Genomic DNA, 10,806 nt, shown 5'->3' with positions numbered 1-10,806 from the left:
ATGAGCACATCAAAGCCCATCCCGAAAGCATGCATCTTTGATATAGGAGGAGTGGTGGTTGGCTCTCCTTTAGTAGGAATAAACAAGTATGAAAAGCAACATGGATTACCATTTAATTATCTCAATGTTGCAATCACGCAAACGGGCAAAGAAGGAGCCTTTCAACGTTTAGAACGATCAGAGATTGATATGTATACATTTTATAGACAATTCGGTGAAGAATTAAGCAAGACTGAATTGATGAACGAATGGTACAAAGGGTTTTGTAAGATGCGTGGTATGCAACCGCCTACTTCGCTGCCCTCTTCCCTCAAAGTGGACGGAAGGGAATTGTTTGGAATCATGATGCGAGAATCAACGAGGATAGATCCTCTGGTTGCAGAAGCCATCAAGAGGCTAAAAGCGAGCAAGAAGTTCACAATCGCAGCTCTCACCAACAACTTCTCGCCTCCAACAACGACATCCTCATCGTCTCATGAAAAGGTGCCATCATTGGAAGAAGAGCTAAAGCATTTAGGGTTGGACAAAGACACTGCGCTGATCAAGTCATTCTTTGATCACTATATCGAAAGTGCAGTGACAGGAATGCGTAAACCCGAGCTAGGATTTTATAAACATGCATTAGAAATCGTTCAAGCTAAACCGGAAGAAGTTGTTTTCTTGGACGATATTGGAATAAATCTAAAAGCTGCTCAATCACTTGGCATTCAGACTATTCGTGTCACTCCAAAATCTTCCTTGCCCGCTATTCGAGAATTGGAAAAAGTGGTTCAAATGTCACTCATTTCGGAAGAAGATGCAAAGAAAGAGGAACAAAGGTTGGCTAAGCTGCAGCAGAAGAAAGACTCCAAGCTATAGTGATGGGTTAGAACAGGTTTTTATAGAAGCTTCAAATAGCACATGTATCATTAAACGAAGTTCACTTGAGAATCATGTTGGAAAACGGAAGCAAAGTAAGAAAAGTAACACTTAAAACACGCGAAAATAGAAAAAGACAGGCGCAGTACCTGAATTGTTTAAAAAGCGGCTATAATTTCACATGTCTTTCTCTCCACTTTGAATACTCCTACTTCTTCCTCCTCTTCCTCACACATCCTCACCAAGAACCAAATTGCTTCCGATATGCTACTCTTTATGGAATGATTGTTATTACATCAGCACATAGAACCACATAAATCTCTTCTCAAACAGGCGAAAAGGACCTTTAAGGCGCTTCAATACCAATCAATCATTCCGGCCTGTTAAGGTCGTCAACAAAGATATAAGGTACTTTCCGCTAGCAAAGTTTGCTCTTTAGATCCTTCACTTTTATCGTCGCTACACCTTATACCACCGCTATGCCGAAGTCGTTTGACAATCAGTACGACTTGCCCTATCCTTGGGCCCGCTCTGCTTTAGCAGTATGGCACAAATATCCCAATCCTTTCGCTACTCATGTAGTATCAATGGACGTAATTGAGCAAAGTTATGATCCGGAAACAGATCTACTGCGAGTAGAGAGAGTCCTTGGCGTTCAACAGGGAGCCCCAGGCTGGGCAGTCAAGGTGAGTTTGAATAGGAGGAGGCGTAAAAACGCTGCTGGCGCTGCTGCTATTTTCGGCGCCTTAAACTTCGAACTTCGAAAAAGGGCCGTGCTGATCGTAATGATTTACCGTTGATCCCTTTTCAATCAACAGCTTTTAGGGGGTACAAAAGATACGTACGTCAGGGAAGTAACGATGATCGACCCGTCTAATCAGTCTTTTGAGATGACAAGTACAAAGTGAGTTATTCCGATCCCCAATCAATCCGCGGCGTCGGTTTTATTGACATTTTTATTCCGATGGTCCCCCTTTCTTTCTTTCTTGCTAGTTTGAGTTTAAGTCGTTACCTTTTGGTGAAGGAATACATTACTTATTTGCCAAGTAAAGCAATCGGCGCAAGTCTACATCAACCGGCGGGCATGACAACTTTCACACAAAAGGCGTTGATCGAATGTACAGGACTTTCGGGAGGAATGTTGGATAAAGCGGCAAAAAAAGTAGAAGAGATGAGTCAAAGAAGATTTGGCGAAAATGCAGATAAAGGTAAAGAAGGTATATTAAATGTTTGTCAATCTTTATGGGGAAAAGGACATGCTTAAATTGCTCTGTGCTCCATGGAGATACATCATCACCGCTTTTGCTCGCTGTCATGCTCGATTGCAATGTGTATCATTAGAATTGCTAATTATCACGCATACATACCCATCTTTCCGTTTGCTTCTTTTTTGGAAATCTTTTCTCGTTCATATGAGCGCGGAAGGCGTCAATTTCCGGATTGTACGGAGGAACAAACGATCATGTCTTGTAGGAGGATGAAATGATTTTGCTTGGCATGCCCGTTTTGAATTTCCGACATGAAATTTGCGGATACAAAGGAAATGAATCTTCCATTATCATTGCTTATTGATAGCGGAGCTGGGCGAAATGTAGCCAATGAAAGCGGTTTATCACTGGTTCAACTTCCATAATGGAACGGAGTGCCGTATCTTTCGCTTTTGAGAATTGCAATTGTTACAAATTGTATAAAGGCATCTTTCACAAACACATTCTCACCCTAATGAAATCCCAACATCGCTCTCACAGTCTCAATCAGTCATGCAGCTACGACTCATCCTCCTCGTCACCATCTTCCTACTGTCTTTATGTGAAACAGACGCCAAAAAGCATCCTAAAAGGCGTCCTCGACCTCATCCAAAGCCAAAGCACAAAAAGCATCCACATATGGCAAAGGCCTCTTCTAATCTTCTCACAGATCATGCAGGAACGGCAACTTGGTTCAGGCAAGATAGTGAAGGTTCCTGTGGTCATTGGAGTAAAGACCATGATATGATCGTTGCACTTCCTACATCGTGAGTACAAAAACATGATCATTTTTTCGTACAATTCATAGCAGGATGCTTATCTTCCCGATCGTAACACAGAATCAACGGAGATAAATATTGCGGCCAAACGGTTGTGGTAAAATACAAGAACAAAACCATTAGAGCCAAAGTTGTCGATACATGTCCGCCATGTGATTCAAGACATCTCGATCTTTCAACAGGAGCATTTGCTGCTTTGACGGGCGGGAATTTGGACCTCGGTCTTGTGGACGTCCAATGGCATATCCAAGGATGACAAAAAGAAAGTACGAGATGAAAGCTCCTTTCTCGCTCATTGCGCCAACGATAGAGCATCTCCTATTTGCAATCAGGACAATTGAACACCAACTATTTTCATCTTTGCATTCCGATATTCCTTTTTGGGGATGATTTATTTCGAGTTTTTGACGATCTCCTAAACAATTAAAGTGGAGGAAAAGAAGAAGTATAAAATGATCAAACTCTTTTATCTTGAAAACTTCATCTCAACAATCCCCATCCCAAACCCCATTCCCCAAAGCCCACACGCTCTCTCGTCTAAACAATCAACACCTTCTTTGTATCCTACATTCATTCTTACAACACGACAAAATGCGTTCTTCACAATTGCTTTTCGTCATTGGTACAATGTTTGCTTTTGCTGCAACCATGACATTCTCGCTTCCTGGACTTGGTCAACAAATCAAAGGTTTAGTAAAAGGTGTACCTATCAAAGTGCCAATTTTAGGAACGGCGACTTGGTATGGTCAACAAAGTAGGGGATCTTGTGGTTGGTGGAGCAAAGATTCGGATTATGTTGTTGCTCTTAGTCATGAGTAAGTAAGGCTTTTTGATTATCAGTCATCCTACCAGCTGAGTCCGCTAACTTTGATCTTTACCACACTTACAGTCTTCCATATAACAAACATTGCGGAAAATACGTCGTTGTCAACTACCTAGGCAAACATATCAGAGCAAAGGTTTCGGATACATGTATGGGTTGCGACCCACCACATATAGATCTTTCCCGTGGTGCGTTTGCAAAATTGTCTAACGGCAATTACAATCTGGGCAAATTGGATGTACTTTGGAAGTTTGATGATTGATCGCTCATAGATCATGGTAATCCGAATTCATCATCAATAATACACTAAAGCATGTCTATAGTACAAGATGTATGCAATGTATGGAAATGTACGATTTGTCGTTTTATATTCATCACCCCATCGTTATTTACCTTTTTACGCCTGATAAGCAGCATAAGCATAACTTCCATTCTCACGACCAAGCATTCCTAATCCGAGTAAAACTTCCATCTTTTTGCTATGCCATCCCGTCGTTCCTGATACATGACCATTGGCACGTGAAAGATCTTCCAATACTTTTCTTCGGGGATGTTCTTTGGGTAAATTTCGAATCACTTGTGCTTTACGTTCGACCGGTTTCTCGGGTTCCGTTAATGCACTTTCACCAACCGAAACGGTGGGATTTCCCTGAGGCATTTCTGCATGAGCAGGTAATCCTGCTACACTCAACGAATTGGTAGGACCAGCGGGTCTTGAGCGAGAGTGGGAGGATGAAGTCGCCCTTCTCAACAAGGAAGTATTTCTGCCTGTCCTCGAAAGCGAACGATGCACAGACGGACTGCGAGATAATCTTCTAGGTGGTGTCTCTGGTTCAAAGCCGGAGATGTTTCTCTTTGAGTCCCTTCCACGTCGTTCCGTAAAAGTTTCCAAGCCTTTGCCACGGCTTGCGCTTGGATTACCAAAGATAGAGGATGTCACCCCACTTTCTCCTCCTTCTTCCGTCTCTTCGCCTTCCAAATCGTCATCAACCGCATCTGGATCAGGTCCAGAGCTCGTGTCTACCAACCATCCACGTCGTCCCTTACCCATGATCACTCTCCATGACCCCAATGCGCCTGCTTGTCTCAGTACAGGTGGAGAAAGTCCCAAGACTCGCAAGTTCGTACGGGCCGATGGTCGAGGCCTGTCAGAATTGTCCAAAGATTCTTTCGAGGATGGATATCCCAATGCTGCCAATTGTTCTGAAATCGACAAAGGAGGCACAGTTGCGCATGGCTCTAGCAGGGCGGCGTTGAGCTTCACGATTGTTGGATGTGTACCCTGTCGAGGATCAACACAGCTATCAACCATTTCCAGTACTTGCACATTTGGCGCTTTCTTGAGAAGGAAATCGGCAAGGCTCTCAAGAGATACTTGAGGTGTTGCACTGATACCAAAATCGATCAATGAAGGTTGACGTTGGAAGGATTCTGCCAAGAGGGCGTTCGTCAAACCACATCCACTCAAGTCCAAGTATCGCAACGCTCCTGATCGCATGCAAGGTGCCATCGTCAAGATCGTTTTGAGATCTTCCTGTGTGACTGGAGTAGGGAACAATAGCGTACCTTCCAAAGACAATTCGATCAGATTCGCACATACAGTTGAATCCACCAGCAATTCAGTCATACATTCCGAAGTGATCCTTGTGCAGCGTGCAAGCGAGAGACTTTCCAATTCCAGGTCGGGATTCGCCATCATTCCTTGTAAGAGAGCATCATCGATCCGCGTTCCAGTCAAGTCCAAGTGGGTGAGGCGAGGGAATGCCAAGATGAAGGGTGATAGCAGCTCTGACGAAAAGTGAACGCCATGCAAACACAGACGCTCCACAGATGGGAACTTTGTCGCACGAGCAGGGTGAATAGAAGGTGCATGTCTTCTGGTTGAAAGTGATCTTGAAAGTGTAACAGGTCTTGAGCCACTCTCGCTACCGCCATTTCTTCCTCGTGATCGCCCACGTCCCCTTCGATCTTCCTCCTCGTCATCGTCTTCCGTGCTGCCTTCTTCTGGCACTGTCGATGTCGTCCTCCCACTAAACTTCTTCAAATACTTATCAACAAATCGTGTCAGTGCAACCTCAAAATGTCGGCTTACGCAATCGCACAAGTCCAGCGATTCAAGCCTTCTTCTTTCTTGGCCTTTACGTTCGCGTGATCGTTCCATTGAGACACCTCGCAACGTTCTATGCGGTGACGCAGTGCCAGTCGATGTAGCAGCGGCAAGATGTTCACCATCGCGGAACAAAAGTGTTTCTAGTACTTCCAACGTTAGAGCACTGTCCATCGTTGGGCTTGCACCGAATGCCATTAATCCATGACTGACAGAGGTAATTAGCGCTAACAACTTTGCTGGAGTAACAAATCTTGCTTGTTCTCCTTGTCCTACCGTTCTACGCATTCCTTGTGTTGTGAATGTGGAAAAGTCCAAGACACGAGGATAACGATGTACATCGCTAATTTCGCTTTCGTCTTGTCGCAAAGTAACTTGGTAGCGAGATGCATGCTCACTTCCTTGCAAGAGTGGCTCTTCCGTCCATATCAGCTCAAGGTTTTCATCATCTGTCACACCTTGCAAAGATCCTGGCTTTCGATCTGTGTATACTGCGCTACCAGTCACTCGAGCTAAACCAATCGCTGCCAACATCGCATTAAAGCTCATACGCTCATTCAATTCCACCTCCTTTGCCCCATCTTGTCCTTCTGCATCTTCTGCTTGAGGTTCTTCAAGAATCTTTTCTGGTCCTCCTAGATGCTCATACGCCTCTGCCAATCTACTCGCTCCTAAACTTCTCAGAAGTAATAAGAACGAGTAGGGAAGTGTGATTTGTAATCTACGCCAAAGTAATGGTTTTGCTGCTTCATACAAGGCAACATTTGTGAGGCACAAAGAATGCAAAGTAGATTTTGTGAGTGTTTGAGTTGCTGAAATTAGTCTTCCGTCAGGGTATGTTGAAGGTAATCCGTGTGGATCGATACAACGAAATAAGGAGCGCGGTAAATGATCCAAATAAATCAATTGAGTGATTATTCGTAAAATCTCCGGAGGAAGGTCATCGAACCTTGCCATGGTGTGTTTGAGCCCTACAAGCTCCTATAGCCTTACCACGAAGGTAAAGGGGGTTGGGAATCAGAAGAACAGGGGAAGCTGTACTGATTTGTTGATGAGGGTCAGGAACAGACCTTGCTTATGTTACTCTGCTGCGTATCTCATGTAACAGTGGAAGATAAACACAAAAATTAAAGTATACACTGCTTAGGTGCAATGAATTTTGACATACGCATCATGCAAGCATAAACGCGGTGGAGTAAACCAGAGAGAAAAGGAAGTTCGGATGTTTTTTAGCGTGACTCGGTTTCCTTTCTCATTCCCATCATCACAATGGCAGCAAATAAACCTGACCCAAGAAGGCTCATCAGTGTTCAAAGTCATGTTGTCACAGGATATGTTGGCAATAGATCTGCTACTTTTCCACTACAATTGTTGGGATATGAGACCGACACAGTCAACACCACACAACTAAGCAATCATACTGGATATGGTCGATTTGGTGGAATGCGATTAGATGCCGCACATTTGCAAAGTGTATTTGAAGGAATGGAAAAGAATGGCTTATTGCGGTATGGTAGAATGTTGTCGGGATATACACCATCGCCTACGGCCTTATCGGTGGTTTCAGACTTCGTCAAAAAGATGCGTTCATACAATCCAGAGCTAGTGTACCTATTGGACCCGGTAATGGGAGATATGGGAAGAGGATACTATGTGGATAAAGAGTGTCTACCGCTTTATCAAGAATTGATGTCATCTGCAACGATCATTTGTCCAAATCAATTCGAAGCCCAACAACTTGCAGGTCAAGAAATCACTTCATTACAAACCCTAAAAGAGGTAATCGAAAAACTTCATGCTCTCGGAACGCCAAACGTGATCATCACTTCTGTTGTTTCACTTCCGCCAAGTGATATCGAAAAGATTGGTGCAAAAGTAGACGGAGGTATGATCTTGGTCGGAAGTTCAGCCGATCCTTCCAATCCAACACATAATCAACCTTGGTGTATTCAATTCCCGGAATTGGAAGACTACTTTGTCGGAGTGGGAGATCTGTTTTCAGCTTTGATGTTGGGATTCTTCCGTAATGAGCATATGGAACCGAGCTTGAAATCTGCATCAGGAAGCGCAATCAACACACCTCTAGCGGTCGCTGCCGAGCTTGCTGTTGCAGGCGTTCAAGGCGTTCTCCATCGTACCTTGGGCTTTATCGAAAAAGAGCAGATACCGGACAATTATGATCAACTTGACGAAGTTGAGAAACGAGTAGCAAAAGCACGTAGAGTTGAATTGAGGCTAGTAGCAAGTCGTAATGAGATTGAGCAACCGCAAATCAAGTTTCACGCAAAACCTTTACCATAACACAAAAAAGCTGTAACATATTTTCATCTATAGATTGCTCTTTTTAATACATTATCTAAATAGAATGCACCTCTCACTGTACCAATCCCTTGTCTCCTTCGTACAAAATGTTGAGAAGCACGGTATTGGAACAAAAGTGTGCTTCGCATTCTGGTTCAACGACGATGGTTTGTGTTTCATCGACCAAGATCGCAGGACCTTTGATTCCTTGACCTTTCTTTGTATCTTGCAAACGAACGATAGGAATTTCAATTCTACCCGGTCCTTCGAAATACACTTTTCTCTTTGTTGCTTTTTCGATTGCTTCTTTTGCTGATGGGAATGCGTCTTTTTGTTCCTTGCGTAGACGATCATGCTCGCTATGTGCAGTTTCCTTGAGGGTATCAAACGATTTACCGATTCCTCTCACTCTAATATCATCAACGATGATCTCTTTATCCGTCAAGACAAATCCAAATTCTTGCTTGTACGTTTCCACGAATACCTTTTGTACATCCCAATTATCCTTTGGCTTCAATGTCATCAAAGATGTATCCGTTCCATCGTATCGCAAATTGAGTAAGATTTCAATCTGAAGACGATCTCCCTCGAAACCTTGTCCGGTGAGTTCCTTGCGAACTTTGTCTTCCAGAGCTTGAGCGCGAGCTTCGATGCGTTTGAGTGTTGCACTGTTGGAGTCAGAAGACCAAATTTCGCTGCAAGGTTCTTGTTGCTCATATACACGATCAGCCAAAGCCATTCCGTAGGCAGACAGGATACTGGAATATTGATGAATCATCACAGTCTTGATGCCCAAGCTTCTTGCCAGCGAACAAGCATGTTGTCCACCTGCTCCACCAAAACAACATAGGATGTGTTTTGAAGTCGAGTACCCTCTTGCTTCTGTCAAAGCACGAATCGGTCTGCACATGGTTTCGTTGGCCACACGAATGAAACCTTGAGCAACTTCATCGATTGACATATCTTTTCCTGTCTCCTTGTTAATTTGCGAACGGACCTTCTCCAATTCGCGCCTGCTTGCTTCTTCGTCCAAGCCTTGATCTTCATTGGGACCAAAGATCTTTGGGAACATCTCGATCGCCAGGCGACCGGTCACAAGATTGGCATCAGTGATGGCCAACGGTCCTCCTTTTCGATAACAAACAGGTCCAGGATGAGCAGATGCTGATTCAGGTCCAACGACAAATAATCCATTGCGGAAGAAAAGTCTTGATGATCCACCAGAAGCGACTGTGTTGACATCTAATTGTGGACTTTGAATCGTAACACCCGCAAGTGTTGTTTCAAACACTTGCTCAAATCTTCCTGCATATCGTGCAACGTCACTCGATGTACCTCCCATATCGATCGAAACAACCGGTCTACCATCCGCTTCGTCGTATGCTGTTCTGGCCATTGCAACAACGCCACCAGCTGGACCTGAAATGATAGATTTGAGTCCAGAGAAGCGTTCGACACTCGTCAAACCACCATCAGACATCATGAACTCCACTCGAGTTCCTGAAGATCCATCTCGTAAGCTTTCATCGAATCCGGAAAAGAAGCCGTCAATGTATGCTTGTAGAACGGGTGTAAGGTATGCATCTGCAGTTGAAGAAGTACCTCGAGGTACCATCTTGATCATCGGCATCAATGAAGAGCTGACACTAATGTGTGTGAATCCAATCTCCCTTGCCAAAGCCTCGACAATACGCTCGTGTTCGGGGAATGTATAGCTGTGCATAAGCACAATGGCCAAGGCTCGATATCCATCATCGTACAACTTTTGCAAATCAGCTTTGACTAGCTTTTTGTCAGGTCGCTTCAGGATCGCGACTGCTTCCCCGCTCACTCCTCTGACAATCTCTGCATCTTTACCATCTTCAAAGCTGGGAGGTGGACCATCTTCTCCTTTGTATGCGCTTTCTAGCTTGCCTTCATTGTCGAATTTCACCTTGTTCTCTTCTGCCTTTGGATCCGAGGTGTAGCCGACAAGCGTAACACGTTCATCGATTTCGATCACATCTGAATACAAAACATCTGGCTTTCGAATCGCCAGATCGAAGATTCGTGGTCTAGATTGATTTCCTATTCTTACAATATCCTTGAATCCTTTTGTGGTGACCAAAGCATGCTTTTCACCTTTTCGTTCTAGTAATGCATTCGTTGCAACAGTTGTGGATAATCGAATATGTTCCACATCATGCGTTTCGATCTTCTCTCCTCTTGGTATTTTTGTGCCTCTATAGATCTCAATGATCCTTCTCACCGCTTCTCTAGGAGCATCTTTGTAATTTTGAGGATCATGAGATAAAAGTTTCACTAGAATATCCTCTCGATCACTTCCTGGAATTCGACCTAATGCATCTGTGAAAGTTCCTCCACGATCGATGGAGATCTGCAATTTAGGCTGTTTCCCTCCTGCCATGGCTTTGGTGTAGTGATGGTGGTGAAGAACGGACCTTCACATAGGGTCTTTCTAATTTGAATGGAATAATTGTGGCCCAAGCGTGAAGAAGGGTGGAAGTGTCTGTGTGTCATATTCACTCTAGGCACAGACAGTGCTTGGGCTTTGGCTTTAAGTGTTGGGCCTTAATTTTAGCCGCCCAGTGAAGGAGCGAGCGCGTTTCTCCTTCCGATTCTCAGCGAACAAAGAAAGTCTTTTACGCCAAACAGAAAGGATTTTATCATTCTTGTCTTTATCCTCCACCA

At 44.0% G+C, this 10,806-nt stretch overlaps 5 protein-coding genes across 5 annotated transcripts; 3 read left to right on the top strand and 2 right to left on the bottom strand.

Annotated features, from left to right (window-relative positions):
* On the top strand, nucleotides 1-3,140 carry FA14DRAFT_178057 (MSF1-domain-containing protein; the record flags this gene model as incomplete). Its single annotated transcript, XM_025500810.1, has 6 exons — nucleotides 1-857; nucleotides 1,286-1,544; nucleotides 1,677-1,762; nucleotides 1,852-2,075; nucleotides 2,776-2,872; nucleotides 2,945-3,140. The coding sequence occupies 6 exons, from the start codon at nucleotides 1-3 to the stop codon at nucleotides 3,138-3,140; spliced, it is 1,719 nt and encodes a 572-aa protein (XP_025354952.1).
* A 168-nt stretch (nucleotides 3,141-3,308) lies between these two features.
* Nucleotides 3,309-4,037, top strand: FA14DRAFT_32565 (uncharacterized protein). The gene is made up of 2 exons (XM_025502198.1): nucleotides 3,309-3,699; nucleotides 3,774-4,037. Exons 1-2 carry the CDS (start codon nucleotides 3,476-3,478, stop codon nucleotides 3,967-3,969), a joined length of 420 nt encoding a protein of 139 aa, XP_025354951.1. The 5' UTR covers nucleotides 3,309-3,475; the 3' UTR covers nucleotides 3,970-4,037.
* Nucleotides 3,973-6,872, bottom strand: FA14DRAFT_160163 (uncharacterized protein). Its single transcript, XM_025498550.1, has one exon. It carries the CDS (start codon nucleotides 6,769-6,771, stop codon nucleotides 4,105-4,107), a length of 2,667 nt encoding a protein of 888 aa, XP_025354950.1. The 5' UTR covers nucleotides 6,772-6,872; the 3' UTR covers nucleotides 3,973-4,104.
* A 158-nt stretch (nucleotides 6,873-7,030) lies between these two features.
* Nucleotides 7,031-8,151, top strand: FA14DRAFT_32556 (Ribokinase-like protein). Its single transcript, XM_025502197.1, has one exon. It carries the CDS (start codon nucleotides 7,084-7,086, stop codon nucleotides 8,113-8,115), a length of 1,032 nt encoding a protein of 343 aa, XP_025354949.1. The 5' UTR covers nucleotides 7,031-7,083; the 3' UTR covers nucleotides 8,116-8,151.
* On the bottom strand, nucleotides 8,122-10,621 carry FA14DRAFT_160162 (uncharacterized protein). Its single transcript, XM_025498549.1, has one exon. It carries the CDS (start codon nucleotides 10,520-10,522, stop codon nucleotides 8,189-8,191), a length of 2,334 nt encoding a protein of 777 aa, XP_025354948.1. The 5' UTR covers nucleotides 10,523-10,621; the 3' UTR covers nucleotides 8,122-8,188.
* Nucleotides 10,622-10,806: the final 185 nt, after the last annotated feature.

The sequence above is a fragment of the Meira miltonrushii genome (assembly GCF_003144205.1).
Source record: "Meira miltonrushii strain MCA 3882 unplaced genomic scaffold FA14scaffold_2, whole genome shotgun sequence".
NCBI lineage: Eukaryota > Fungi > Basidiomycota > Exobasidiomycetes > Exobasidiales > Brachybasidiaceae > Meira > Meira miltonrushii.
This window is presented reverse-complemented; position numbering and strand designations above follow the sequence as displayed.

Excerpts from the sequence above, each read along its gene's own strand:
- FA14DRAFT_160163 (XM_025498550.1), bottom strand. The coding sequence starts at position 6,771 with ATGGCAAGGTTCGATGACCTTCCTCCGGAGATTTTACGAATAATCACT.
- FA14DRAFT_32565 (XM_025502198.1), top strand. The coding sequence starts at position 3,476 with ATGCGTTCTTCACAATTGCTTTTCGTCATTGGTACAATGTTTGCTTTT. Across the intron at positions 3,700-3,773 it reads GTTGTTGCTCTTAGTCATGA|TCTTCCATATAACAAACATT; the intron begins GTAAGTAAGGCT and ends CCACACTTACAG.
- FA14DRAFT_160162 (XM_025498549.1), bottom strand. The coding sequence starts at position 10,522 with ATGGCAGGAGGGAAACAGCCTAAATTGCAGATCTCCATCGATCGTGGA.
- FA14DRAFT_32556 (XM_025502197.1), top strand. The coding sequence starts at position 7,084 with ATGGCAGCAAATAAACCTGACCCAAGAAGGCTCATCAGTGTTCAAAGT.